This window comes from Sus scrofa, chromosome 17 (genome assembly GCF_054392235.1).
Source record: "Sus scrofa isolate SSC_HxYL_T2T_F1_AM1 chromosome 17, Sscrofa_HxYL_maternal_Yorkshire_Landrace_v2.0, whole genome shotgun sequence".
Classification (NCBI taxonomy): domain Eukaryota; kingdom Metazoa; phylum Chordata; class Mammalia; order Artiodactyla; family Suidae; genus Sus; species Sus scrofa.
In genome coordinates this window covers 46,036,443-46,063,805 of record NC_139399.1, presented here as the reverse complement: position 1 = coordinate 46,063,805, position 27,363 = coordinate 46,036,443, and the positions used below count along the sequence as shown (strand labels likewise).

At 58.0% G+C, this 27,363-nt stretch overlaps 2 protein-coding genes and 1 non-coding gene across 10 annotated transcripts in view; 1 reads left to right on the top strand and 2 right to left on the bottom strand.

The window, feature by feature from the left end:
• TRPC4AP (transient receptor potential cation channel subfamily C member 4 associated protein) overlaps positions 1–2,565 on the top strand; it is an 82,450-nt gene extending 79,885 nt beyond the window's left edge. The window contains exons 17-19 of one of the 2 annotated variants that reach the window (XM_003359957.5): positions 257–369; positions 1,223–1,429; positions 1,634–2,565. In XM_003359957.5, coding sequence (XP_003360005.1) covers positions 257–369; positions 1,223–1,429; positions 1,634–1,771 — 458 coding nt within the window. In that variant the 3' untranslated portion in view covers positions 1,772–2,565. Of the gene's footprint in view, positions 1–256; positions 370–1,222; positions 1,430–1,603 lie in introns of both variants that reach the window. The other variant, XM_013985291.3, reaches the window with a different exon arrangement.
• On the bottom strand, positions 2,538–27,125 carry MYH7B (myosin heavy chain 7B). Of its 7 annotated transcripts, none has more exons than XM_085003654.1 (41): positions 26,974–27,112; positions 25,601–25,765; positions 24,227–24,333; positions 23,916–24,059; positions 23,292–23,448; positions 22,970–22,997; positions 21,773–21,869; positions 19,510–19,533; positions 19,269–19,361; positions 19,067–19,130; positions 17,942–18,040; positions 17,198–17,301; positions 16,953–17,091; positions 16,537–16,655; positions 16,303–16,452; positions 15,967–16,137; positions 14,556–14,735; positions 14,331–14,463; positions 14,178–14,254; positions 13,659–13,746; positions 13,356–13,473; positions 12,416–12,539; positions 12,179–12,315; positions 10,404–10,659; positions 9,251–9,493; positions 8,410–8,586; positions 8,178–8,323; positions 7,772–7,862; positions 7,307–7,696; positions 6,489–6,615; positions 6,282–6,400; positions 5,996–6,192; positions 5,526–5,875; positions 5,249–5,373; positions 5,019–5,134; positions 4,181–4,577; positions 3,982–4,107; positions 3,729–3,899; positions 3,544–3,648; positions 3,366–3,461; positions 2,538–2,977 (listed from the first exon to the last, which is right to left on the bottom strand). In XM_085003654.1, exons 2-41 carry the CDS (start codon positions 25,689–25,691, stop codon positions 2,750–2,752), a joined length of 5,904 nt encoding a protein of 1,967 aa, XP_084859780.1. In that variant the 5' UTR covers positions 25,692–25,765; positions 26,974–27,112; the 3' UTR covers positions 2,538–2,749. The 7 variants fall into 7 exon arrangements, with proteins under 7 accessions (XP_084859780.1, XP_084859779.1, XP_084859781.1 ...); XM_085003653.1 differs by lacking the exon at positions 26,974–27,112 and having other exon boundaries at positions 2,538–2,761; positions 2,840–2,977; positions 25,601–25,706; XM_085003655.1 differs by lacking the exon at positions 21,773–21,869 and having other exon boundaries at positions 26,974–27,125.
• MIR499 (microRNA mir-499) lies at positions 14,015–14,094 on the bottom strand. The gene has a single exon (NR_035381.1). It is a non-coding gene; the product is annotated as a microRNA mir-499 (primary transcript).
• Positions 27,126–27,363: the final 238 nt, after the last annotated feature.

Here is a 27,363-nt window from a genome sequence, read left to right as displayed (position 1 = left end):
GGAGACCTGGGGAGGGTCTCAGGGAGAGAGGGGTCCCAGAACTGCCTGAGGGAAAAGGTGGACTCCTGGTCAGGGATTAGCCAGGGTGGCAGAACAGCTGGAAATGTGTTCCTGCTGCAGCCAACCTTTTCTGTAGTTGTTTTGACGGTGGGGGCTCCCAGCTTCAGAGTCAGGACTCAAGGGGGACTTGAAGCCTTGAGGGGTGTCAGGCCCCTGGGCCAGAGCAGCTGCTCACACTCTGCCTCTCTGTCCCCAGTTGTGGAGGTCCTGTCCGAGTGCCGCCTGCTTGCCTACATATCCCAGGTGCCCACACAGATGTCCTTTCTCTTCCGCCTCATCAATATCATCCACGTGCAGACACTGACCCAGGTGAGGCCTGCAGCCCTGCCACAGCCAGAGGGAGATGGGAAATGGGTGCCGCCTTCACCCTAGAGGTGCAGCTCTTGAGACCTTTCCTGGTTCCTAGGAAGCCCTCCCGGCTGTCCTGAGGACTTTTTCTGTAAGGGCTCAGTGTCCTATTTTCCAGACAGGGCCTGGGGAAGGAGCAAGTCTCCGAGGTCACAGACAGTTTGGGGCAGAGTCTGGACAGGTGATGAGCTCTGACTCCCAGTCCAGCGCTCTCTGAGCCCCACCTGCTGTGCAGGCTTTGGGGTTGGACCTGGCTTTGATTTCCACCTTCCTGACTATGCAGCTGTCCCTTCTCCAAGTGTCACACCCCTCTTTTCTAAAATGGGCGTAATATGCTCCCTCTCAGAGGTTGTTGGTTTGTTCCTTCAACTAACAAATATTTATGGAGGTGAAGCCCTGGGCTGGGGATGCACAGTGAACAAAACAGACCGAGACACTTCCTTCGAGGAGCTGCCTGTCTAGTGCTGAGCGGATGACAGTGAGATACCCGCATCTGGTGGTGCACCCGCCCCCAGGGATCAGTACTCCCGAGAAGAAGTGATCCTTCTCAGCTGGTGCTGGAGAAGGAGCAGACCCCGACTACTGATGACGAAGATCCCACAGGGTGGGGATGGGGGGTGAGGGACTAGGAGGGTGCTTGGGGCAGGATGCTGGCATCACTCCTCTCCCCAGACCCCTATCAGCTTTGTACAGAGGCGGCTCAGCCTAAAGCCTGTGGAGTCTGCTGGAGACACCGTTCTCCCCACCTGGTGGCACCCCCGGTCCACCAGGGGCTGCCGGCATGCGCCTAACCCGGGTGGCCTGGTCCTTGCAGGAGAACGTCAGCTGCCTCAACACCAGCCTGGTGATCCTGATGCTGGCCCGCCGGAAAGAGCGGCTGCCCCTGTACCTGCGGCTCCTGCAGCGGATGGAGCACAGCAAGAAGTACCCTGGCTTCCTGCTCAACAACTTCCACAACCTACTGCGCTTCTGGCAGCAGCATTACCTGCACAAGGACAAGGACAGCACCTGCCTGGAGAACGTGAGTGCCCCACCCCTGAGGGGTGGCCGGTGGGTGGCAGGCACGCGGGACCAGGGTTCCTCTGAGGGGCAGCCGGGGTGTGTGTGGTCCCCACCCGGGCCCTGTGGCAGGTAGCTTTTGTCCCCTTGCCCAGGCCCTCCCCTTGGGGTGCCAAGCTCAACCTGGGTCCTGCAGGTGCCCCCCAGCCCCTGTCTCTTTGCCCAGAGCTCCTGCATCAGCTTCTCATACTGGAAAGAGACTGTGTCCATCTTGCTGAACCCGGACCGCCAGTCACCCTCTGCCCTCGTCAGCTACATCGAGGAGCCCTACATGGACATTGACAGGGACTTCACCGAGGAGTGATCTTGGGCCAGGCCTCGGGAGGCTGCTGGGCCTGGGCCGGCGCGGGTGAGCGTGGGTCCACGCGCGCCTCACGCCCTGCCCTGCCCGCCCCCGCCTTCCCCTGCCTCCCTGCTGCTCTCTGCCTGCCCCGGGGCCTCAGGTACAGGCTCGGTGGGAGGGAGCGTCTAGAAGCCCTTGGCCCCTGGGTCTGAGGGCCCCAGGTCATTGGGGAACCACAGTTCCCTCAAGATTTCCACCGTGAAGACAGGGGTACTGTGCCCACTCTTCCTCAGAACCCTGGGGCCCTGGCCCCACCCGGAGGTAAAGGGTCTTTAAAACTAGCTCTGTCTGAGCTCCTGCCCAGGCTCAGCTGTGGGGCCTGGGCCGGGGGAGGGAGATAGGGGCCGCCTCCCCCAACCCGTGAGCCAAGCTTGCCCTGGCCTTTGGCCCCAGGCCGAGGCCTCTGAGCCCCTGGGCAGGGGTGGGGGAGACCCGGGAGAGCTGCCTTCCCCAGGCCTGCCCACCTGGCCTCCCCCCGACCTTTGTTTTCCTTTAGCTCCTCTGGTTCTGTTTGCTCATTGGCCGCTGTGTTCATCCCAGGGGGGTCCCCCAGAAGTGGGGGAGGCCTTTTCCTCCCATCCCCTGGGGCCCAGGGTAGCTGTGCCCTGCTCTGCTCCCACCCCAGGGCAGCATCTTCTGCCTGAGCCGCCCACACAGGAGCCTGCCTGGGGGCACACCCCTGGCCCCTCCTTGTGTTGCCAATTTATTAACAAATAAACCAATTAAATGGAGACTATTAAAGAATTTATTTTAAATGACTGATGTGGACCTGACTTTTGTCCATGGGACCATGTGCTCCGTCCCCCTCTGAACCCCAGAGAATGAGAAGGAAGGCAGTTGGAGCTGCAGCCATGGCATTTATTCAGGCAGGGGACAGCAGGGCTTGGGGCGGCCGCAGCTCAAGCAGCTGTCCCTCTTCAGAGCCCAGGGACTTGGGCTTCACTCCTTGTGCTGAGGGGAAAAGGGTGCCGCCTGAGTGAGCTGCCCCCCAAGCAGCGGGCAGGGTGGGTGCCCCACACCAGCCCTCACCTTGGGGCCCAGGGCATCCCTGGTCCGCGCCCGCAGCTTGTTGGCCTGGGTTTCCGCCATGTCCGCCCGCTCCTCCGCGTCGTCCAGCTCGTGCTGGGCCTTGCGGTACTTGGCCAGGTTAGTGCTGGCCTGCTGCTCCTGGCAGGGGGTGACAGAGATGGTTGGCGCCCCCAGAAGGGGCTGGCTTCTGGTCCTCCACGCCGCTCCACCACCACGGCCTGGACCCGGCCTCCTGCTTCTGCACACCCAGGGCAGGACGGAGGGGGTTGAGCCACTCCTTCCAGAGGTGCCCTTGTGCCAGACCTGGCCAGAAGGGGACTGCACATGGGGTCCCTTCAGAGACAGAGCTAGTCTTCTCTCTTGCTGGAGCTGTTAGAGACCTTTTTTCCCCACTGGAACAGTGGGGTCACTGCCCCTACACACAAAGGCATCACTGTGGAAACCACAGCCCAGAGATGGCGTGGGGTGACCACAGAGACCCTGACCAGTACAAGGCCTCGGGTGGCCCGGACCCCAGGGCACTCACCGCCTCTTCAAACTGACGTTTGTAGCTCTTGACCTTGCTCTGCAACTTGTCCACCAGGTCCTGCATGCGAGCCAGGTTCTTCCTGTCCTCCTCGGCCTGGGCAGGCAAAGGGGATGTGGGTCTCGCCCAAGCCAGGCTGGCTCCAGGGCCACCCCTCAAGGTGGCCCCAGTCACCCACCTGGTACATGAGCTCCTTGACCCGGCGCTCGTGTTTCCGCACCCCCTTGAGGGCCTCGGCGTGCTTCTTCTGCTCCGCGTCAAGCTCAGCCTCCAGCTCCCGCACCTGCGCGCAGCCAGTGGGTAGGCCTGGTGCCCCCAGCGGGCCCGCCCCACAGGGGAAGGGACTGGGAGGGCCGCACATACCTTGGCCTCCAGCTTCTGCACCTGCTTCTTCCCGCCACGGAGGGCAGCTTGTTCTGCCTCCTCAAGCCGGGCCTGTAGCTCCCGCACCGTCTGTTCTAGTGTCTTCTTCATCCGTTCCAGGTGTGTACTGGTGTCTTGCTCCTTTTTCAGCTCCTCCGCCATCATGGCTGCCTGTCGAGGAGGTGGCGTGGTCAGGAGGTGAAAGTCCCTTTGGCCTCTGCACCAGGCCCCCCCAGCCCCAGCCCAGCCTCACGTCGGTGATGGCCTTTTTGGCCTTCTCCTCGGCTTCCCGTCTTTCCTGGGCAGCCTCCTCCACCTCGCCGCTCAGCTGGGCCAAATCCACCTCTAGTTTCTTCTTCTGGTTCAAGAGGCCTGTGTTCTGGGGGGGAAGCAGAGCTTCAGAGTCCGCCTGCAGGCCGTGCCCCACACATCCCCATGACCCCTGTCCCCACCTGGGAATGCAGAAGGTTGAGGCGCTCGGTGGCCTCTAGCAGCTCCTGTTCCGCCAGCCGGCGGCTGCGCTCGCCCTGCTCCAGGGCAGCCCGCAGCTCCTCCAGCTCCGCAGCCAGCAGGGCGGCCCGCCGCTCCAGGGCCTGTGCCTGCTCGCGGAGCTCAGCCGCCAGCCGCTGCTCCTCGTCCCGCCCGGCCTGCTCCTCCTTGAGTTGGGCCTGCAGCAGCCGCGTGGCTGCCTGTGCCTCCGTGGCCTGGCGGGTGGCGTGGCCCAGCTGCAGCTCCAGGTCATTGAGGTCACCCTCCATCTTCTTCTTGAGCCGCAGGGCCTCATTGCGCGCTCGAGTCTCTGCATCCAGGGAGGCCTGCAGGGACTCCACTGCCCGCTGGTGGTTGCGCCTGTGGTTGGGAGGACGAAAGGAGGCGTCCTGGCCTGCGAGCAGAGGGTGGGCACCGGCACCACGCCTGCTCTTACAGACACACAAGGAACACTGGAGACAGGAACCCAGTGGGGAATAAGGGACTCGTCCCTCCCTGGTTTCAAGTCCCTTGTGACTGCCTGCTGTACATGAGAGCAAGTTCATGGGCAAAAGTGAGGCTCCAGAACAGACAGACATGGACTGAACCCTGGCTCTACACCCACTGTGTAACCTTGGGCAAGTCCTTTGACCTCCCTGAGGTTCACCTCTAAACTGTGGATGGTGACCCTGACCTGAGAGAGTCGTCAGGTAGGGGGACTGGGTGTCCATGCCAGTTCGAGCACAGTGGGCTTGGCAAACACTGCCTGCCTTTCTGTTTGCAGGTGGCTGGGATGGGAGAGGCTGTCGGCCTGCCCCCTACCTCAGGTTAGTGCACTCCTCATCTTTCTCCGCCAGCTTCCGGTCCACTTCAGCCTTGACCTGGGAGAGCTCCAGCTGGATCCGCAGAGTCTTGGTCTCCTCCAGCTCCAGGGCCCCCTGGGGTGCAGAGCAGGCAGTGTGGTGTGGGGGCCATGAATATGCCAGCATTGAGAGGGGAGGCCAGGGAGCAGCAGGTCAGGGTCCAGCCCACCCCTGGAGCCAGCCCCTGACCTCGGCCTCCTCCAGTGCGGCCTGGAGCTCACTCTTCTCCCCTTCCAGTGCCTTCTTGGCCTTCTCCAGCTCCTGGATGCTCTTCCCACTGAGGCTGACCTGGTCCGTGAGGTCACTGATCTCCTCTGCGAAGCAGATAGGGCACTGAGAGGCCACCCCAATGGTTCGTACTCCAACCTCTTCATTCACCCCTAATTCCAGGGTGACCCACTGCAGCTGTGACTCCAAGGGACTCCCAGTAACCCCAGAGCAGCTCTGGCCCTGGGATGGGTCATACCCTGCAGGTTCTTGTTCTCCCGCCTGAGCGTCTCCAGGGCCTCAAGAGCCTCCTCATGACTGTGCCGCAGCCGGAAGAGCTCGGTGCCCAGGCTGCGGGCCTCCCTCTGGGCCGCCTCCAACTCCCGCTGCATCTCCTCCTCCTGCCGCCGCCGATCCTCCAGCGCCCGCTCCAGGTGCCGCTGCTTCTTGTCCAGGGCCGCAGCCGCCGAAGTCGCCCGCTCCAGCTCCAGGGTCACATCCTCCGACTCTGTCTGCAGCCGCAGCTTGGCCTTCTCCAGCGACGAGCACTTGGCGTGAGCGGCCTCCACCCCTTCCTCTGCCTCCTGCAGCCGCAGTGCCAGCTTCTTTCTAGGCCACAGGAGCAGACAGACATGACACGTAGCCACAGGAGGCTGGCGAAATGACCCTCACATCCTCCCTTTCCCTGACACTCCTGTGTGGGGACGGCCTGGCTGGCAAAGCACTCACTTGGCCTCCTCCAGCTCCTCTGTCCTCTGGATGGCATCTGCCTCGTACTTGCTTCTCCACTGCGCCACCTCGGCATTGGCCTTGGACAGCAGCCGCTGCAGCTCGGCCTGGGCCTCAGCCTCCTCCTCGTGCTGCTCCCGCAGGAGGTCGCAGTCATGCCGCAAAGCCTGCACGGCATGGGCCAGCGCACTCTTGGCCTGCAGAGACCCCAGTGACCTCAGCATTGGCCGTGCCAGTGGCCTGGCACCCACCCTGCCTGCTCTGGGGCAGCCAGAGGCCGGCCCACCTTGCTCTCCTCCTCCAGCTGCCGCCGCAGTTCCTCCAAGCTCTGGGTGGCCGTGGCCTTCCCGCGGCTCAGCTGGCTGATCAGAGACTCCTTCTCTTCAAGCAGGCGGCTCAGCTCCCCTGCAGGCCAAGGGCCAAGCCAGCAGGTCAGGTGGGTGAGGGACAGCACGGAGGCCCCAGTCAAGCCCAGCCAAGCCCCTGAACTCACCACTCTCGGTTTGGAGCCGCCCACGCTGGGTGCTCGCATCTGCAAGTTGCCGCTGCAGCTCCTCCACCTTGATCTTGGCCTCATTCAGCTGATCCTCATAGGCCCGGCACAGCTTCTCTGCACTGGCCTGGGATCCAGGATCAGGGATCAGAACAAGTTTGTGACTCACAGGGCGACCAATCAGAGACTGGGACCTGAGGTCAGGAGCTAGAAGGCTGGACATGCACCCAGGAATCAACAGGAGAGGTACAACCCCAAGATCAGGATCAGAAATTCTACTGCTGGATTATGGCTTAATAGATAGGTGTCAGAAGTGAAAGGGCTGGACTAGCCCCGAGGCCAGTGGGTGGAGGTGAAGTTAGGATATTAAGGTCTTAAGTCAGCTGGGGACAGTGGTCAGAGGTCAACTGTCAAGATTAGGTGGCACAAAGGTCAGGACTGGGATTCAGGACAGGAACAGAATCATGAACAGGTATCAGGTCAGAATTCAGGGGCAAAGGACTGAGTTGACCTCTGCAAGTTGGACGCTGAGTCAAAAATCACCTGGAGTCAGGGCGTAGTTTAAGGAGGTAGGCTTCAAGGTCAGGACTGGTGTGGGGTTTGGGCCGGGCACCAGAGGAATGGGTCGGGGTCAGGATCTGACACAGAGTCAGGACTAGTGTGGAGTCGGATTGGCACAGGGTGGTCAGGGGACAGAGGGTGGGGTCAGCTGCTGGAGTCAGGACTGGTCTCGGCAGGATGGGTATGGGATGAGAGCTGAGGTCAAGACAGGGTGCTAGAGTCGGCTCAGAGGTCAGGATCTGGAAGGAAGCAGACACCTTGCCACGAGCCAGAGTTTCCGCACTGGCGCCCAGATCGTCCACTTCCATGCGGAGCTCACTCTTCTCCTTCTCCAGCTTCTGCCGCACCCGCTGCAGACTGTCCACCTGCTCGCCCAGCTCGGCGGCGCTCTCCGCCTGCTTACGCCGCAGGGCAGCCACCGTGGCCTCGTGCCGCAGGGCCGCCTCCTCCAGCTCCCGGCGCAGCCGCCCCAGCTCAGCCTCGCGCTTCCGGCAGCCCTCGCGCTGCCCCGCGGACGCGCCGCCCGCCTCCTCCAGCCGCTCGCTCAGCTCCTCCAGCTCCCGGGCCGCCTCTGCCCGCTGCTTCTCCACGCGGGCCCGGGCCGCCCGCTCGGCCTCCAGCTCCTCCTCCAGCTCCTCCGCCCGAGCCTGGGGTGGGCAGGCGGCGGTGTCACCTCCGTGGGCCTCGGACCCCGGCCCCGCCCACCGCCATCCCCCACCCACCTGCAGCTCCTTGATCTTCTTCTGCAGCTGGGCCCCCAGGAGCTGCTCGTCCTCCACCCGCAGGTTCAGCTGACTCAGCTCAGAGTCCTTTCTGGAGGTCACAGGGCGGGCATGACTTCCACCGGCCGGCCTGGGCCCCTCGTACCCGCCCCCAGCAACCCCCTGCCTGAGGCACTGGCCCCTGAGCAGCCCTACGTGCCCGCACCCCTGAGCTCCCTCTGAAGCTCGTGCCTAGAGCCTGGCCCTTGGTCCAGGGAGGGCAGGACGCTGCCCCTCCACCCTAGTGACCCACATCTCTCAACCCTCCGCGTTTAACCTCTGCAGTGACACAGAACTGACACGTCCAGGGGGGAGTGGAAAGTTGGGTGGGGGCTCTGGGGGCCCCTGCAACCCTCCCCACACTTACTTCTTGAGCTTCTCCTCCAGTTGCTGCTTGTCCTGGGCAGCATCTGTCACCGACTCCTGCGTCAGTTTCAGGTCACCTTCGAGCTTGCGTTTGGCCCGCTCTGTGTCCATGCGCAGCTTCTTTTCTTGCTCCAGGGAGCACTCCAGCTGTGGAGCAGGACAGGGTGGGTGGGACCTGCCACCCGCCCAGCTGTCCCAGCCCCCCACCCGCCCCCGATGTGGCCCCAACTCACGTCCTCCACCTGCTGCTCCAGCCGGAGCTTGGCCTTGGCCAGCGCGCTCACTCGGTCCTCCTCAGCCTGCAGGTCGCCCAGGGCCTGCTGGTGGGCCTCCTGCAAGGCCTTCTTCTCCTTGGTCAGCCGGGCCACTGACTCGTCCAGCGCCGCCATCTCCTCTGTCAGGTTCTTCACCTGTGCCGGGGCCAGGGTCACCATGGGGATGCCCCGCCCCTGCTCTGGTGTAAGCACCCGTCACCCCATGTCACAGCTACTGCCCCTTCCAGCCAGGGACCCTCGGGTGAGTCACTTCATTCCCAGACTCTTCCTCATCCTTAAGGGATGATTATAGGGTCCCCCTCAAATCACACTGAGGGATTAACGAACAGATGCTCACAAAGCCCTTTGCCAAGGGGCCCAGGGTGAGAGATGGGGAGATGCCAGCTATTTTTGGTATCAACAGGTGTTCAAGCAGCTCTTTCCTAGTCCCGGCTTCCTCAGTGCGCACCTGTGAGGACCTGAATAAGCTGAGCCCCACCTTCCCCTCCTGTGCAACCGAGTCAATACCCCCAGTCTGTGACCTGCACGGGCTCTCATGAGGATTTAACGAGAGAAGGCATGTGAAGGAAGGCGCCTGGGGCACACGGAGTGACCGTCACTAACATGTGCTGAGCACCTGCTATACGCGAGGCACAGTGACGAGGGCTGGCAAAGGCTGGTCACACACTGAATCATCAGCCGCCTTAATGGGGGAAGTGCTGCTATTAACCCCATTCGACAGATGAGGAAATTGGGGACCACAGAGAGGAAGAGACCGGCCCAAGGCCACACAGCAGGGGCACAGGGGGCCGGCCCACACCTTATTCTCCGTAGCCTGTTTCTCCTTCTCGGCCTTGGCCAGCGTCAGCTCCAGGTCATCAATGTCCTTCTTGAGCTCGGTGCACTCGTCCTCCAGCTTGCGCCGGCGGGCGGCCAGGTCAGCATTCACCTCCTCCTCGTCCTCCAGCCGCTCGCTCAGTTCCTTCACCTTGGCCTCCAGCTGCACCTTGGACTTGATCAGCAAGTGGCAGCGCTCCTCGGCATCCGCCAGATTGTCCTGCTCCTGGAGGGGGATGTAGGGAATGGGGCAGAGTCAAGGCAGCCCAGGGACACCAGGCTAGACCCTGCAAAGGAAGTTCATCTGTTTGTGCCAAGGTCTGACACATGCTCAGCTGGGCTCTGGGACCAAGGAATGCCGCCAACCTGCGTCTTGGCCCTGAGGAGTTCAGGTGTGGTGGGTAGAGGGCCAGACGGGGCAACTAGAGGGGGACATTAGACAAGCTGGGCAACAGGGCAAGGCCCAAACAAGGGCTCTGGCAGACAAGCCCACAGCCAGCTCTGCCCACCCCAGGCTGAGGGGTGGGGAGAGCCTTGCATGGCCCTGGGGTAGGCGGCGGGGCAGGGGAGGGGAGGGGGGCTCAGGTTCCCTGCCACCTCCCCGCTTCCTCACTATCTGGCTGCGCAACCGTCTCCTGTTCTAGCAGGTGAGTTTGTGAGCACAAGCCTGGCCGTCTTCCCACCAATGTCTCTCCAGAGCTTCCGGGAGGCCTGATACTCCAAGTATTTGCTGAAGGAAGGAATGGACTCGGGGATCTTCCAGTCCCTGCCCTCTGCCCTCTGGTTATTACTGTTCCCTGCTGCCTGGGCTCCTGTGGCCCTTAACCAGAGGGGGAGCATGGGCCTGTCTCAGGGATGGCAAGGGGGGGAGGGCTGGGAGATGTGGCTCCACTGCAGTGTCAGCGGGAAGCCACGTGGCACGGGGCCATACAGACAGTGGGTGGGGGGCTGCACATGGGCACGAGCCCACAGGTGCCACTGGAACAGGAAGAAAGACCCAGGTAAGGCCTGAGCACCCAGAGAGCGCCAGGCCCGCCCCGGCCGGGGTCCAGTGGTATTTCCTCAGAGCAGCCTGGGGCTAAGGGTGCCAGGGGGCCTCAAGGGGCAGAAGGAACCCCCGCCCCTCCCCCACTCACCGCCTGCAGCTGCAGGGCCAGGTCGTTCTTCTCCTGGGTCACGCTGACGTGTGTCTCCTCCAGCTCCTGGCGCTTGGCCTCGGCAGTGGCCAGGGCCCCTCGCAGCCCCCGCAGCTCTGCACGCAGGGCCGCCAGCTCCTCCTCAGCCTGTGCCGAGCGGAGCAGTGGCTTCATCTTGAAAAAGAGCTTCATCCATGACCAATTCTTGACAGCATTGAAGGCACGGATGTTCCACTGGATGGTGAACAGGGCATCCCTGGGGAGGGGCAGCCGGGTGGCCCGCAGACTCAGTGTTGTCCCCTTCGTATAAGGGCCCTGATGTTCCCTGAGCACCTACCCTGCTCCAGGCACCGCACCAAGCACTTAAGCCCGTGAGCTCGTTAACCTCCCCAACAACCTCTCAGGCAGGTCCTAATCCTCTGATTTTTTGTTTTTTGTGGGTTTTTGGGGTTTTGTTTTTTTGTTTTTTGGTCTATTTAGGGCTGAACTTGCAGCATATGGAAGTTCCAAGGCTAAGGGGTCAAATCGAAGCTACAGCTGCCAGCCTCCACCACGGCCACAGTAACACCAGATCTGAGCCGAGTCTGCAACCTAGAGCACAGCTCACAGCAACGCCGGATCCTTAACCCACTGAGCGAGGCCAAGGATGGAACCTGCGTCCTCATGGATACTAGTCGGGTCTTAATCCACTGAGCCATGATGAGAACTCCCTAATCCTCTGCTTTAGAGGTGAGGTTGAGGGAGAGGCCCAAGGTCACACAGGTCTGCCAGCGGGAGCTCATGAGCCCTGTCCTGGTGGGCCCTGCAAGTGTCTTAAAGACACCAGGGGTGGTAAAGCCACTGGGCTCTTACATAAGGTCAGACTGCCTGGGCTCACGCCCAGCCTCCCACCTCCCTCTGCTCGTCAGCTGACCGGCTCCCTCTCTGACTCAGACCCCCCTTTGATGAACAGCACCTGCCTTTAGCACTGTCCTGCACTTGAACCAAGAGAAGGTGGAATAAAGTAGCTTGTCCAGGGCACTTAAGTCTTAGAAAACACCAAATGTCAGAGTTCCAGTCACGGCTCAGGGGTTAACGAACCCACCTAGCATCTGTGAGGACGTGGGTTTGATCCCTGGCCTCACGCAGTGGGTTAAGAATCTGGCATTGCCATGAGCTGTGGTGTGGGTCACAGAGGCAGCTCTGATGCTGTGTTGCTGTGGCTCTGGCGTAGGCCAGAGGCTACAGCTCCAATTCAACCCCTAGCCTCCATATGCCACAGGTACGGCCCTAAAAGACAAAAAGACAGGAAAGAAAGAAAAGAAAAGAAAAGAAAAGAAAGAGAGAGAGAGAGAGAGAGGAAGGAAGGAAGGAAGGAAGGAAGGAAACACCAAATGTCGTTATTACCACTCTGGGCACATTCTGAGATGGCCTGGAGTAGAGACAGGTTCTCTCCCCACCCCTCTTTTTTGGGGGGAGGGGGCCATGCCCATGGCACATGGAAATTCCCAGGCCAGGGATCTAACTTGTGCCACAGCAGTGACAACACTGAGTCATTAACCACTAGACCACCAGGGAGCTCCTCTTGCCCCAATTTTTGAGGTGAAAAAGTGATGGCTGGAGGTTGAGAGGCACAAAATGGAGCTTTGCCCCTCGAGAGGCACCCAAGCAGCCAGTGCGTGAAATCTGACCTGCAGGACAGCACGAGAGGCTTCAGAGAGCCCAGCGGTCCTGTGAGCTGGGGGACAGTGGTCATACCCCTACCCCCGTGTCCCTCACCCTCTTCCCACACCCACCTGCCTCCAAGCAGGCGCTGGTATTCAAGACGCATGAGGCGGCCCCGGCCCCGAGCCTGCAGCAGCGTCAAGACCTTGGCCAGACGCTGGTCCCGAAGCTCCTCCAACACACCCAGAAGCCCGGCCTTGAAGAACACCTGCGGTGGGGGGAAGGGGTGATCATCCATTGCCTGCAGGACCCTGCGTGCTGTGACTGCCCACACCCGGGTCAGCATGCCCATGGCCTTGTGCCCCCACCTTGGTGTGGCCAAACTGGTACTGGGAGTGGTCGATGTCCAGCGAGCCCAGCAGCTTCTCTGTGGCCTTCCTGCTGTCCATGAAGGTGTCGTCCGGGATGGCACTGGGGTTCAGGATGCGGTACCTGGGGGGGGGGGGGAGCAGGGAAGGGCTGGTGAGGAGGGTGCTGGCTGGGGAGCCGAGGACTGAAGAGGCTGGTGGGGGGAACAGGGGAGATAGTCCTGGGCCTCTCAGGGCTGGAGCAGAGGCTCCACGAGGGCACCCACTGAACAGGCCGGTGAGGAAAAGCCTTGTGACACTGGGGTTCTGGCCACGCTCTGCTTAAAAACCTGGGACAGCATTTAAATGCGATCACTAGTTTTAAGTTTTTTAAGAGGATGCAGTATTTACAAAAGGTATATAGCAGGTGTATAATTTTTAAATTTATTATTTTTAATCATTTATCATTTTTTGGAAATGCAAAAATAATGTAAAGAAGGTGATGTGTCACAGCATGTCACCAGCTGAAGAACCACTTGGGAGGGAAATCTAATGAACCAGAGCAAGGGTTCCAGCACACCCACTTCTGAAGTGGACACACGTGCACAAGTGCACAGGGCCATGTAGGGCAGGTTGTTGTGACCACACTGTGAAGGCTGAACCCTGGAAACACAATAGGTTCCTTATTAGGGGACTGATTAGCAAAGCGCCGTTCACTAGACCACGGGCTATTTCACTGCTGGAACAAAATGGGCAGTGCTACAGTCATTACATTTATCCAGAGCCATAGACTGCACCACACCAAGGGGGAACTGGGATGGAGATTCTGGACTCTGGGTGATGACGACGTGTCACTACAGGTTTATCAGCTGTAACAAATGTCCCACGCTGGTGGGAGATGCTGGTAACAGGGGAGGCCGTGTGTGTGTAGGGGCAGGGTGTCTGTGGAAAAGACACCCACCGCTGCCGGAAGTCGGTGTAAAGCAGCCTATTGGGGAATCCTTGGCGGCAGATCCGGATCCCCTCCAGAACCCCATTGCAGCGCAGCTGGTGTAGCACCAAGAAGGCATCCATGACTCCTGGACGTGGAGGGGTCAAGGAAAAGATTAGAGATCAATGGACACAACTCTGTGCCCTCTAGAAAGACCAGGAGTCCCAACACAGGGCTGACCCCCTGTGGAGGGGATAGACGCAGCTTCTGGCCTGCCCTGTGCCCTCCCTCCAAGGTCCCTCCACCCCAGCAACCCAGGCCTGGGGTGACTACCTGGGGTCTTGTTCTCATTGGGGACAATGCAACGGACAAAGTGGGGCTGTGTGGCCCGCAGATTGGTCATCAGCTTGTTGAGGTTCTCCTGGGGGTGGGGAGAGGGGAGAAGGCACAGAGGGCAGAGAAGCCGAATTGGAAACCGCAGTGGATCAGCCCGTTAAGGACCCTGCGCAAGGTACCTAAGCGTGACTCTGCGTGGCTGTCCTTTCACTCTGCTCCTGATGACCCCCTGCCCTCTTCCGTTTGACTGGGTCCCCGCCAAAGTCTTTGTTCCCCCAACCTCTCCCCATCCCTCCCCTGGCCCCAGGGCTAAAACCCCATCCCCCCAAACCCTGCCCAGGCAGCGTGGGGACGGGAAGCAGCACAGACTTGCTGTGATGTTCACGTGGAGAGGAGTTAAACATCACTGCAAGTCTTAACGGCCGCCCGCCCAGGGTGCAGGGGACAGAGCAGGGAGCCGGGACAGGGCTGGAGGCTGGCGGAGGGAGGCCTGCACGGGGCCTAGACTAGCCTCACCTTGTGCAGCTGGGACACCGTCTGGAATGATGCTGCCTTCTTCCGCTTCTCTTTCACCCCAGACTTGGGGGGCTCAGCTAGGAGAGACAGGGGACCCATCACTCCAGGGGACAGCACTGAGTCCCCGACAGAATCTCAGCCCTTGGGACTCACTAGAGCAGGAGCCGGCGTAGTTCTCGTAGAGCATAGCCAAGAGCTTGTTCTGCGACTTTTGGAAGATGGGGACAACCGTCTCATTCAGCGGATCCTTGTTTTTCTCCAGCCAGCCCACAATGCTGTAAGGCACCTGCCAGAGACCAGACAGGGGCTGAGCTGGGGTGGGGGAACCCAGGGGAGGGAGGAGAGTGGTCGGGAGCTGGGCTTTCAACAGGCACCTACCACGCCCGCATAGTGGACCACCTCAAAGTGGGCCTGGTATTTGCGCTTCTTGTCAGGCCGTGGCTGCTGGAAATTGGGCGACTTCCCTGCGTGGTTGTCATAGAGCTTGGCCCGGAAGCTGGCGTCTGAGGCCTTGGGGAACATGCACTCCTCCTCCAGGATGGACAGGATGCCCAGAGGCTGGGGACAGGGCACAAGCTTTCAGGGCCTCCATCAAGCCAGCCCATCAGGGCTGGGTTAGACCCTCATTTCCTGGAGCCCCTCCCTCTGGGAGTCTTCTAGAACCCCCAATCTCAGCCATCAGCCGGAGGGATGAATACCAGACCCTTGCCCAGGAGCCCTGTCTTCTAAGAAATAAAGGAAAGTCTGTGGCTTGGCTTCCAACCCTCTTCTGCACAATTCACAGCTCTTGAGTTGTTCTCTTTGCTCCTAAGAAGTGTACAAACTCCAAGTAGCATCTCTGCACTCACTTTTCCCCCGACATGCATGTTCTCACACTTTCTCACATGGTACAGTCAAATAAAGCAGTTGAGGTGTTCCCTTGTGGTGCAGAGGCTTAAAGATCTGGCATTGTCCCTACAGTGGCTCAGGCTGCTGCTGCGGCATGGGTTCAATCCCAGGCCCAGGAACTTCCACATGCCGCAGGCTCAGACAAAAAAAAAAAAAAAAAAATCAGTTGAGTTCACATTTTGGCTTCCCACTTAGTAGCTGTGGGGCCCTCAGACTTCTCTAAGCCTCAATTTCCTAACCTGCAAAATGGGGACATGAATACTTTCAGTGCTGCTGTAACAGTGAGAAATTGTTGACCATCTAAATGTCCACTAATAGGGGATGATAGAAATGCATGAACATCACCTGCTGCGTGAACTACTGTGCTTTCTTAACAACACTCCCCACCCGAAATACACTTTCAGAGATGGGAAGGCAGGATGGGAAATACGCGTGTCCATCAGAGGACATGGACACCCACCCAGGATAAAGAACGGGCAGGAAGCAGGCTGTGGCAGGATTGGGAGAAACGCTTTTTCCCCTTTAGCTCTGATTTTTCCACTTTTCTTTGATTTTTTTTCTTTCTTTGTGATCCTTGTACGATGCAGAAATATATGGGACGTTCCGTAAACAAACACCCTACCCTGCCCTGTAGTTCTAGACAGTTTTGAGGATCCAATGAAACTATGGCTGGAATAGGACTGTTGTCAACAGTGCTGGGGTACATGCGTATGCACACACACGCACACTCAGTCTCCCTCACACCTATCTGCGCACACATCAGTCACAGCCATGTTCACTTCGATGCCCCCACACATGCTTGCACACGCTCGCTCACACACATGAGCACACACATTCATTCCTGCTCACTCACTGCACCCACGCCCTCCCTTCCAGGCGGCGACCATGCCCCGGGCCCCACCTTCTCAATGAGGTCAATGCAGGGCTGCAGGTCCAGGCCAAAGTCGATGAAGACCCAGTCAATGCCCTCCCGCTTGTACTCCTCCTGCTCCAGCACAAACATGTGCTGGTTGAAGAACTGCTGCAGCTTCTCGTTGGTGAAGTTGATACACAGCTGTTCAAAGCTGTTAAACTGTAGAGGGAGGTGCCCACTCAGTGGCCTCCTGGGAGATGGGTCAGGGAGGCCCCCTGAGGATGGGGAGTTCACCCAGGGCTCCTGTCCACCCACCCCCCACCCCCCTGCCCCGATCCTCCACCCCAGAGAGAACAGAGCCTGGGAACGTGGGCCTCCTCTTACCTCAAAGATCTCAAAACCAGCTATGTCCAGCACACCAATGAAGAACTGACGGGGCAGCTTGGTGTCCAGCGTCTGGTTGATCCTTGACACCAGCCATCGGAATAGCCGGTCATAGGTGGCCTTGGCCAGAGCCCCCACAGCAAACACCACCTGGAGGCATGAGGAGGCTGGGCTAGGATCTGGCAAGGAGGGCACCCCAGCCCCCCGGCTGTCCCCACCCTATGAGCAGCTCACCTGCTCCACACTCTGGCCCTTGGTCACATACTCGTTCCCCACACGCACTCGGGGGTGCAGAAGGCCTTTAAGGAGGTCCCCACTGCTGACCCCCATCAGGTAGGCAGCCTTGTCAGCACCTGGCAGGACACAAGGGTAAGATGAGGAGGAGGCCAAGAAAATGGGTCCTGGGAGCTCTACTGGCCTCAACCTAGGGTTAAGAAAGGGAGGCTGGTCGAGGTCAAGGTCAGGACCAGCAAACCGTGCAGCTCAGGAGGGTGATGGTCTGGAACTGCTAAGTCCGGGTTTATAATCAAGGCCAGGTTAAGACTGAGGCCAAAGCTTGTGGGCAAGGCTTAGGGTTAACAGTCACGGACTAGATGTTGGCCTCAAGGTCAAGGTGATGACCAGGTCGGGCCAGGGTCAGGGCCCCTCACTCTCAGTGCCATCGGCCTCAGCCTGCTCCTCCCGTTGCTTCTGCTTGAACTTCATGTTGCCGAAGTGTAGGAGGGCACCCACGATCTTATAGCAGGCACACTTCTCATCCACGCTGAAGCCCAGGATGTCCATGGCATGCTGCGGGGGTGGGGGGTGGAGGCGGAGGGCTCAGAGGACTCTGGCTGCTCCAGGGTCCAGCCAAACCAAGGGCACTGAACCTGCTCCCCTCCCACCACAGACATACGTCAGTGGCTATGAGCTCCTCCCCGTCATCCATGTTGTCCACGGTGATGACGCCCTGGCTGCAGAAGTGGTAGTCGTAGGGGTTCATGGACAGGAGCAGCATGTCTGGGGCCGAGGGGGCCGAGACGGGCAGGTTGGCTCTGTTTGCCAGTTAGCCTTCTCCCCCCACCCCAGCGTGCTGGGTCCTGGGGGCCAGCCTGGCAGGAGAGCCTAGGACCTTCTCAAGACTTCAGAGCTTGCGTTTCTCGCCTGAACTCCCATGCCCAGGGCTTCTCCTTCTTTATGGTGCTGAGGAAGGAGCCACGGTCCCTCCATCTCATTCATCCCTTGACCATTGCTCGCAGCCACCCCTCTGGCCCCTCTGTGCTGGGCGCTGGGGCACAGGGAGGACGAGGGTCTGCCCCTGAGGGGCTTGCGAGAGAGAGGAGCTGGGTCTAGACAGAGCCAGGGCTCCTCTCTTGGTGCTGGCCGGACCTCTCTGGTCTCAGGACAGCAGATGGTTTTAAGGGGCCTGTTCCCTAACATGAGGGGGAGAGGGCTCAACAAGAGCCAGAAGTCCCAGACAAGTGAGTGGTCTTTTAGGAGCTCTGGGGCCCTGGGAAAGAAGGGATGTCACAGAGCCCAGAACAGGGGGGGAGCAGGCACCTCAGGGCCTGGCTCGATGGGGGCCAGGACAGGCCCGGAAGCCCCACTCCCAGTCAGACCTGTGGGCTCTGACTCCCGTCCCATCCGCTGCTTCCCTCACCCTGCAGCTCTGGCTTCTTCCCCGAGAGGATCTGGTAGTAGACGTGGTAGCCACGCTCACCGGGCAGCTGGAAGATTACCCGAGACTTCTCCAGGAGATCTGGGGGAAAGGGAGGCACTGGCCTAGCATCCCCTAAGTCACCCCACTGGGGCTGAGGAGGCAGGGAGGAGGTGTCGGCTGGGGGCAGGCGGGGGTGGTGGTATAGAGATGCCGTGTTTGCACGCATGCCAGCATGTGCTGAAGGGGGCTCTCCATCAGCACAGGTGTCACAGTGTGGGAATGTGTCTGTCTGTCTGTCCCTATGTCTTTGTGTGTGGCTGTCTTAATGTGGGTCTGTGTATGGGTCTTAATTTGTCTATTCACTCATCTAGACTTTCACTCCTCCACCCACAGACCACACGCCTGTCCTCCAGAGCAGTGCTGCTGGTGTGTGTTTGCACGTGGGCCAAGTGGGGCATGAATTACGACGTCCCCTGCCCACCAGCTGCCTGTGCTTACCTATCAGGATCTGGCCAAGCATCCCGAGGTGAGGAGTGCTCAGTGCTGACGGCTCCTACCTGGGGATGCGTGGCCAGGGCAGCTAGTGTCTGTGCAGCAGGTCTGCGTCAGGTGGGATGGGGCGACAACCCCAGTGAGGCAGTGGGGGAGGCTTCCAGGACAGTTGGGGACTCCAGGGAGAGGTGAGGCTGGGGCAGGAGGGCACAGGCCTGCCCTACGAAGGGCCAGAGAAAAGACTTGGGGTGGGAGGTGGGGGTAAGGGCGTAGTTACAAGGAGCCTGACTGGCCAAATAAAGATTTTGTCTCCATCTTCTGGTGAAAGGATCCAGAAAAAGGTTTTAAGCAGGAATTTTATATGGTCAGCTTAGTATCCAAGAAAAGACCACTCTGGCTGGAAAAAGGTTAAGCAGAGGGATGAAGCCTGGGAGACCACATGGAGGCTGGGGGGAATGTTCCAGGCGAGAGGTGAGAAGGCCTGAGCTGGGCAGTAACCAGGGGATGAAGAGAAGCACCTGGGACAGGTGGGAGCCCCATGGACATGATGACGGATGCTCCGTCCGAGGGGAAAGACTCAGGCTGGGGCCTCTTTCCGCACCCCCGCCCTGCCCCACCCTGTCCTACACTCACAGCTGTCAATATCCGCGGATGCCAGCTTCCCAGAGGGACCAAAGTGAATGCGGATGAACTTGCCCTGTGGGCAGAGGAGCAGCCTCAGTCGGGGGGCCCAGCCAGCGCTGCTCTCTCTTCTTCCAAAGGCTCCCCCACCCTTGTGTCTCCCAGCAACTGACCCCGCTCCACCCCTCCCAGCTCCCCCACTGCAGCCACTTACAAAGCGGGACGAGTTGTCATTCCGCAGGGTCTTGGCATTGCCAAAAGCCTCCATGGCAGGGTTCGCCTCAATGATTTGATCCTCCAGGGTGCCCTGGTGGTGGCGGGGGGAGAGGTCTTTCAGCCCATGGTCCTGGATCTCAGCCCATCCCAGAAAACCTCTGGCTGGGAAGGGGAAAGGGCAGGGGTGTCCCCGGGGCCTCATAATCGTTGCCTGCCCCACTTGCACCAGCCATACCTACCCCAGTCTTTGTGGCCAGAAATTGCTGGGAGGAGAAGAAAGACAACATTAGAGGCTGTGAGGACTCGGCAGGCCGGGAGAGAGGGGAGGAGGTGGTGGTTAGGAGGACAGTGAACGTTAGTCACCCAGATGTGTAGCCCCCACCCCACTCCCCATGCCTGACCCTCCAGGGACTGTTAGAAGGAGAAATGCTGGAAAGTGGAACAAGCATGGCCCTAGTCAGGGGCTTGAGGCAGGGGCTATGTCTGGGGGGGTCTCCTACTCACAGCACCTCAGCTCTGTCTCTGGCCTCCTCCGTATCCCTTCGTTTCCCACGCCCCAGAAAGCGAGCCTGTCCCAGGCCCTAGAGATTCCTGACTAAAACCTACTCCCTGTCAGAAGCCAGCTCCAATGTCCCCTCCTCCAGGAAGGCGTCCCTGTTGCTCTGAGGCTGAAAGAAACCTCCTCTTGCCCAAATCTCCTTACATCTCACCTCCTCCTATGACTGCCTTTCTTCACATTTCTCTGTTTTATCATGAGCTGTGTTTTCATTGTACAATTGTACACCTACTATTAGTCAAAATAGTCTGGCCAGGTGCATAATATTAGCCTAAATGCAAATGAGGGAACTAAGACTCCAACAAGCAGGAAACTGATCTGCTCAAGGCCACACAGTAAGTCGGGAGCCATGCAGACACTGAGCCCAGGCATCCTGCTGCCCACGATGCCGAGAGCCACCTGTATGTCTCCTCTAGAGGGACTTACTGAACAGAGGGGACCCTCCCACTGCCTCATCCCTATCTTCCCTCCATTTCCCTTTCTTTCTCTTCTCTACCCTGGATCCCAGCTGCCTGGGGAAAAAAAAAAAGGGGGAGAAAAGGAAAGAATGGATTCTGATGTGGCGGGTGCCATGATACCTATCCCATGCCAGGGAACTTTGTTATTCACTCACCTATAGGGAGCCCAAGACTTAACCCCACCCCCCACCCAAGATACTGCTGTAGGGACAGGTGCAGCAGGGATGGCAGGAGGCCCTCCCCTGAGCTCCACCCCACATGCTCATGTCCAGGGCAGATGTGGTCATATTTGGGTCCAAAGGGAGGGGAGTTGATAAGGCCTTTATGCTCCTGTGGGGCGGCCTTTCTCTCCACCCCTACCCTGCCTGACAGCTCCCATGCCACCACAACTCCATGATGCAGGGCTTCTTTCTGCCCAGGAGCCCACTACCCCCACCCATCCTAGCTGCATCCCTACCAGCTCCCTGCCCTCCATTCCTGTCCCTGGACCAAGCCCCAACTTTCTGCAGCATCCTCAGAGACACTTTGAGAATTTGGAAAACGGAGTGGCAGGGAGGGAGGAAAGAGTACCAAAAAGGCAACAGCAAAAACAAAACAATAAAAACAGCCACCACCACAACAAAAAAAAAACAAAACAGAAACAAAAAGAAAATACAAGAAAACCAAATGGGGAAATAGAAAAAGGCAAAAAAGAAAAGAAAAAAAAAAAAGAAAGAAAAAAAGAAAAAGAAAGAAAAAGAAAAAAACTTTAAATGGAAAAAAGAAAAATGCTCCAGAATAAAAGCAAGGCTCGACAAGACCAGGAGTGGGGGCTGTGTAGGAAGAGGCCATGGGCTTCTGGAAATAAAAGGCAACCAATTTTGGGGGTGAGGGGACCCAAGCCGATCTCTGAACAGTTGGCCTGGGGCTAAGAATGAATTTTGTACCCTAAAAACAAAAACAAAATAAAACACTGGTCCCCCATTGCTTCAGGAAATTTCAAAAACCATACAGAAATCACAGGGTACAAAACTGCCCCAAAACCTTGGCTGATGGGAATGCCAAGTACCCTTGGCTCTGGTTGACCTCTGTATAAACTGTGTCTTTGGTACATGAAAACCAAAAAAACAATCACTTCTTGGTAGATAAGCAGCCTATGTGGTAAGTGCTTTCAAAATATGAAAGTCATGATGGAAGGGAAAAATTATATAAAATGTTTAGGAATAACAATGGCATCCCACCCCTCTGTGTTATGGATGGGAACAGCGAGGCAAGCCTGGAACTATGCCGAACGGTGTGACCAAGAATGGCCACAGCCGCTCCGATCAAGCCTTGCTCAGGCCAGAGTCTACCACCAGGGTGGGAGGCTTAGGCAGGGCTGGAGAAATCAACTTTTTAAAAAGGGGAAAAAAGAAAAAAAGAAAAAAAGAAAAAAAAAAAAAAAAAGGAGAAAGAAAAGAAAAATAGTGAGAAGCAGCAGGGAGCAGCGCCCGCATGGGCGAGTCTTACGGCCTTCTTGCCCGGCCCGTCTCCCAGGGCGGCGACGATGGCAAAGTACTGAATGACACGCTTGGTGTTAACCGTCTTACCGGCCCCCGACTCTCCCCTTGGGCGACACAAACATGAGTCACAAATACCCACATGGCTTCGCTAACTCCTCCCATCCCCCAGCGCCCTAGCCCTCAGGCAGGGCTCCTCTGCCCTCCTCGCACCCACGCCGGGCTCCTAACTCAGGAGTCCCCAACTCAAAACTCTGCAGAGACAGATCAACCCTCAAAGGTGTTGAGTTGTTTACAAAACAGGCCAGTATAGACCATCCCGGTGAGATGAGAAAACACATGATGATGCCACTGTTTACGGAGCACTAACTTACTGCCAGGCGCGGAGCCAAGTGCTTTACCTATACTGGCTCATTTAAGCCTCAGAATCGGAGCCAAGTGCTTTACCTATACTGGCTCATTTAAGCCTCAGAATCCCTGTAATGCAAGCACCATTATCATCCCTTTTCATAGATAAGGAAATGCGGCTTAGAAAAGTTATGTAGCTGTTTCCACTGTGTGCCAGGTACAAACATTAACTTGCTGCCTCCTATAGCTCTGCGTGGTAGGTAAGTAGGATTGTTCTAACTTTATTGATGAGACTCAGAGGCCCAAGGGCACCAGCAGGAAGTGGACACAAGAGAACTTAATACAGATCTTTCTGGTTTCAAAGGCCTTGCTCTTAACTACCAGGCAGCGCGCGCGCACACGCGCGCGCGCACACACACACACACACACACACACACGATGTCCATGTTTGCTTGGCTGGACATTGACTTGGTATGTAGGAATGCTACCATGTTCCCAAGAGGACAAAGAACCAGAAATAAGATTAAAAAATGAGATGGTGAGGAGAAAAGGGAAAAGGCTCTCCCCATGCCCCTTGAATCAGAACTCCCAAATGATCAAGATGTGAGAAGGTTCCATGCCCTGAGGACAGGGGGCATCAGGACTAGTATCCCTTTCCTGCCCACCACCCATAACACATCTGCCTGGGATGGGGGCCGAGAAATGCTCTACTTTTAGCTTCACCTGGGACAGTGGCTCCATGTGGTCAAACCCCTGCCCTAAGCACTTTGTATTTAACCTCGGGAAATGATTTTAGTTCCACTTCCCTCCTGCCAGGTGGCCAGCATTTCCCACCCCATCCCCAGAGCCCCACACTCACGTGATCAGCATGGACTGGTTTTCTCGGTCTGGAGGAAAAGGGAGGAGATGGAGAAGTTAGCCAAAGTGAGGGACCAGCCACAGGTGGAGCGCCCTGGGAAGCCTAGGCACTGGGACAGCCCCTCCACCACCCAGGGCCGGAAATGGGAAGGACCAGGGAATGGGACCTTCAGACTGCAGTCCGGCTCCCACTTGGGGAGACAGAATGACTATGCTAGAGTGTCCAGCAGCATCAAAGGGACGGCAGTGCAAGTGGAGAGAAGGGGGTCCAAGAGCCAGGGGAAGGGTCTCAGGTGAAGGAGAGGAGCCAAGGAAGCCCTTACTGCGCAGCATGTCATTGTAGGCATTATCTGCCACCGCATATATGTGGGGCGGGGCCTCCGAGCGGCGCTTTCCCTTGTAAGCAGCTACCACAGAGGCGGTGTAGACCGGGAGCCATTTGTAGGGGTTGATGGTGACACAGAAGAGGCCCGAGTATGTCTGAGAAAAGAGTGTATAGATGGGTTGTTAGAGGCCAAGTTCCCATACCCAGGCCCTAACCCTCACAAAACAGTGACCCTTGCAAAATGCCCCCAAGGAGCCGCTTAAGGTGCCACGCCACACCCTCTGTGGCTGTCCTAGCCCCGCCCTAGCCCTTACTCCCGCCCTAGTCCGTGGCCCCACCTTCACAGCCCTGTAGCCCAGCCTCTTTGCTGCTGCAGCTCCTCCCCAACACTCCTGAAGCCAAACCTCCAGCCCCGCCTTAGTACCGCCCCAGCCAGTGGCCCCGCCTCCACGGCCCCATGACGTCACCTTACCCCACCTCTAGCCCTGTTTCCCCAGGCACGCAGCCCCGCCCCTTCCTCACCGTCCCGTCCCACCAAACTGTAGCTCTTGTCCTAGCCCCGCCCCTGCTGCTATGGCACCACCCCACCCCACCGGTGGCCCTTTCACGGCTCTTGGCTCACGTAGATCATCCAGCGAGCATAACGCTGGCGCAGGTTGTGCAGTACGGCTGCCTCGTTGAGGTGCGTCATCATGGCCATGTCCTCCAGCAAGTCGAAGCGGGGCGGGTTCATGGGCTGCAGCTCAGCTTCGCGAACTGTCAGCACCTGCCAGGAAGGACATATAGGGGGTGGCAGGTGGGCAGGAACCAACTGATCTTAGCCTCTCACCCCCTGTAGGCTCCCAGACCCCTTCTCATACAGAGTGCACTGGCCAAGAGCTACAATGGGGCGTGGGGCAGAGGAGTTAATTCTGGGAAAAGAGGGAACCAAACCTTCTGGTCTTTGGTCTCCACGTTGACTCTGCCCCCAGCAGCCTCGGACTTGACCTCAGCTTCCACGTAAGCATCCTGTTCATCAGGTATCCAGACCCGCTTCTTCCCTGGGTTTCCAGAAGAGCATGGGGGCTTTGAGGGAGGCTAAGGCACATCCAGGGACTGGGGACCCTACTGGGTCCCGAGCCATGTCTACAGAGCTGAGTCCCTCCTAGGAGCCCCTCTATCAGGGCACAGGACCACTCAGAAAAGATCCTTCCAGACCCAGGCTCCTGGAAGGGCAGAGTTGGGAGGGTCCCTAGAGATCTCAAAGTATTCCCTGATAGAGGTAAGAGTCCCTCACAGCCCTGGATTCCACACTTGGGTTCAGAGTCCTGCTACTGTTGTATCTGGCCTGTGACCTCCGGTAAACTCATTCTCCCTGGGCCTGTCCCTCAAAAGTAAAACATGAGCATCTCTTTAGTTCCCATGTGGGGCAGCCCTCAATATCAGGCACTTAATTCTCAGTGGGTTCTGCCTCCCCCATTTCACTGAAGATGCAAACCCAGGTCTTCTATCTTGTGCTTCTTCCTGCCAGGCCAGCTGGCCCCAGAGCTCCAGGGAGCCCATATTTCACTGTAGTTAAAGGTACAGACTCAGGCTGCAGACCACCAGCTTCTGTTCCCTGTCCTGCTACTTATTAGCCAAGTGCCTTAGTCAGATCTAGCTATAAAACATACAGGCTCCTGTGTTAAAATGGAGATCCTCCTGTTAGGAAATTGTTAAAAATTTCAAGATGGTGGTAGCAGCATGTTAAATCAAGCATGCAGCCTCTCTGAAGGCGGTGCCCTGTGCAGCGGCAGTGGTTGCACAGCCATGAAGCGGGCCCTGGCCTCCGCCTCCTCAGGTTGTTGAGATGATGCATGGAAAATCATCTGCTCTGGGCCTGGCACACAATAAGCTCTTAATACACACACATTGCCTATTGTTATTATTGTCCTATGAGCAAACCAGGTCATAAATAGTAGCCTTGATTCCTGTCCCTAATAAACAGAGGCTTTGGCTCTATGGAAAGCACTAAAAATAACTCCAGCACAGGTTTTATGAACATGTGGCGGCAGTCTGCGCTCATACCAATTACTCTCATCTCAGAAACCTCAGGTTCTAGCCATGGGCAGAGGCAGGTGATAGTGTCCCATTTTACAGAGGAGCAAACTGAGGCTTGCTCACAGACACACAGTGATGGACACAGGGTTCCTGGGATTTTTATCCTCAGGGCTAAAGCTGTCAGGCCAGCGTGCTCCTTCAGACCTGAGCTGAGTGCGACTCCTCCTCCCTGTTGGTCTGAGTCCATAAGGTCTTCTCTGTGGCTGCGCCTCCTCCGCTCTCACTTACCATCCCACAGGACAGAGTGCACCTTCATCAGCTCCTGGTAGCCCTGGCGGAGGTAGCGTGCAGACTCCCCAAGTTCACTCACATCCATCATGGTAGTGGCACTGAGAGGTGGAGGAGGAGGCACTAGAAATCTTGGAGGTTCCAGGCGGTCCAAGGCAGCAGGCACTGGAAGGTGGCAGTGACAGGGGAACTGAGGGACCAGGGGCCCCAAAGGGGGGCGTGATCCAACAACCTATAAGACCTGACAGTAGGTGATTCCCTGGGGCTCCCCACCTCAGCCTCCCTGGTGAGCCCCCAAGACACACACACACACATACACACACACACCCTCCAACACCAGAGCATCCTCTCCCACAGAAATGGAGAGACTTGTGCCAACCCACCAGCACCCTCACCACCAGCCTGTGTGCCCTCCCTTGCGCTCCAGCTCCAGCCCTGATCACCCACCTCGGCACCACGGTGAGGGCTGGGAACTGGGCTACCCCTTTTATTGCCGCCGTCAAGGTCAGCGGAGGAGAGCTATGTCAGCAATCTCCACGTGTCACAGCCCCCCCAGCCTGGCCACAGGACACAAAAGGCAAATTCCCTTTTATCTCCACCAGCACGGCCCCTGGGCTATTTTTACCTCCCATTGTCAGGGGATCACAAAGGCGGAGAGAGACACTCACTCCACTCAGACACTGGGAGGGTGGATTCAGAGACCAACAGGGGCAGGGACAAGGCAGTGAATGATCTGGGACATACGAGGTGCCGGGAGAGAGAACTTGAGTCACAGGGAGCCCGACGCACCCAGAAAAGGTCCACACCCCCAGAAACAGACAGCAAGGAGACTCAGAGAGGGGGAAACCCAAAGTGCACTCTGGGACTGTTAGGTCCAACCTCCCTTATACAACCAGGGAAACTGAGGCCCAGTGACAGACAGGTACTAGCCAGGTCTCACAGATATGCAGTGGCAGAGACGAGGTCAAAAAGAGAAGCAGAGAGAGGGGGACACCCCTCTCCAGGCCCCTGGATGCTGTCCCCCGCAACTGCCCCCCCCCCACCCCACACACACACACCTCTATCCCCAGCTCTCTGGGGTCCCCCAGGGAAATCACACAAGAAGAAAACTAGACCGGGGACCATAGGCATAAAGGAATACTTTGGCTGAAGAGGAAGCCAAGTGAGGCAATTTAGACCGATTAGGAGCCCCTTTCATACTGACATTTAAGAGTCACTTAAAGCCAACTTCCCACTCTTAACACCCCCACCCCCCGCCCCACTCTCATCAGGGGATGGGGTGCTGACATGCAGTCTCCCTTCAGAATGTGTCAGGGCCCTTCCAAGCTCTCCTGTCACCCCAATCAGACTCTGGTGACGCCACAGAATTTTACCGTCAGAGGATCTTGGAACCTTCGGCACTGGACCGAAGAACTACAGAGGTCCAGAGCCAGGATTCCAGGCAGACGTCAGGCAAAGCTCACATAGAGAAATCCTCTGTACCAACGGGCTACCAATCCCAGTTACACAGACATAGCTGTAGTCCAAAAACGATACAGAAATCATTTCAAAGATACATTTGCAGCCATAGACAGTTCAAAACAAGCAAGACTAATGAATGATGATAAAAGTAAAAGAGGGGTCTTTCCAGGGAAAGTAATGACGGGAGGGGGCACAAGAGAAGCTTCTGGAATGCAGGAAACGCTCTTTATACTGAGCTGGGCTGGGGTTACATATTTCCTTGGCGATGTGTGTCAAAATAAATGCCCAGACCCTTAAAGTAA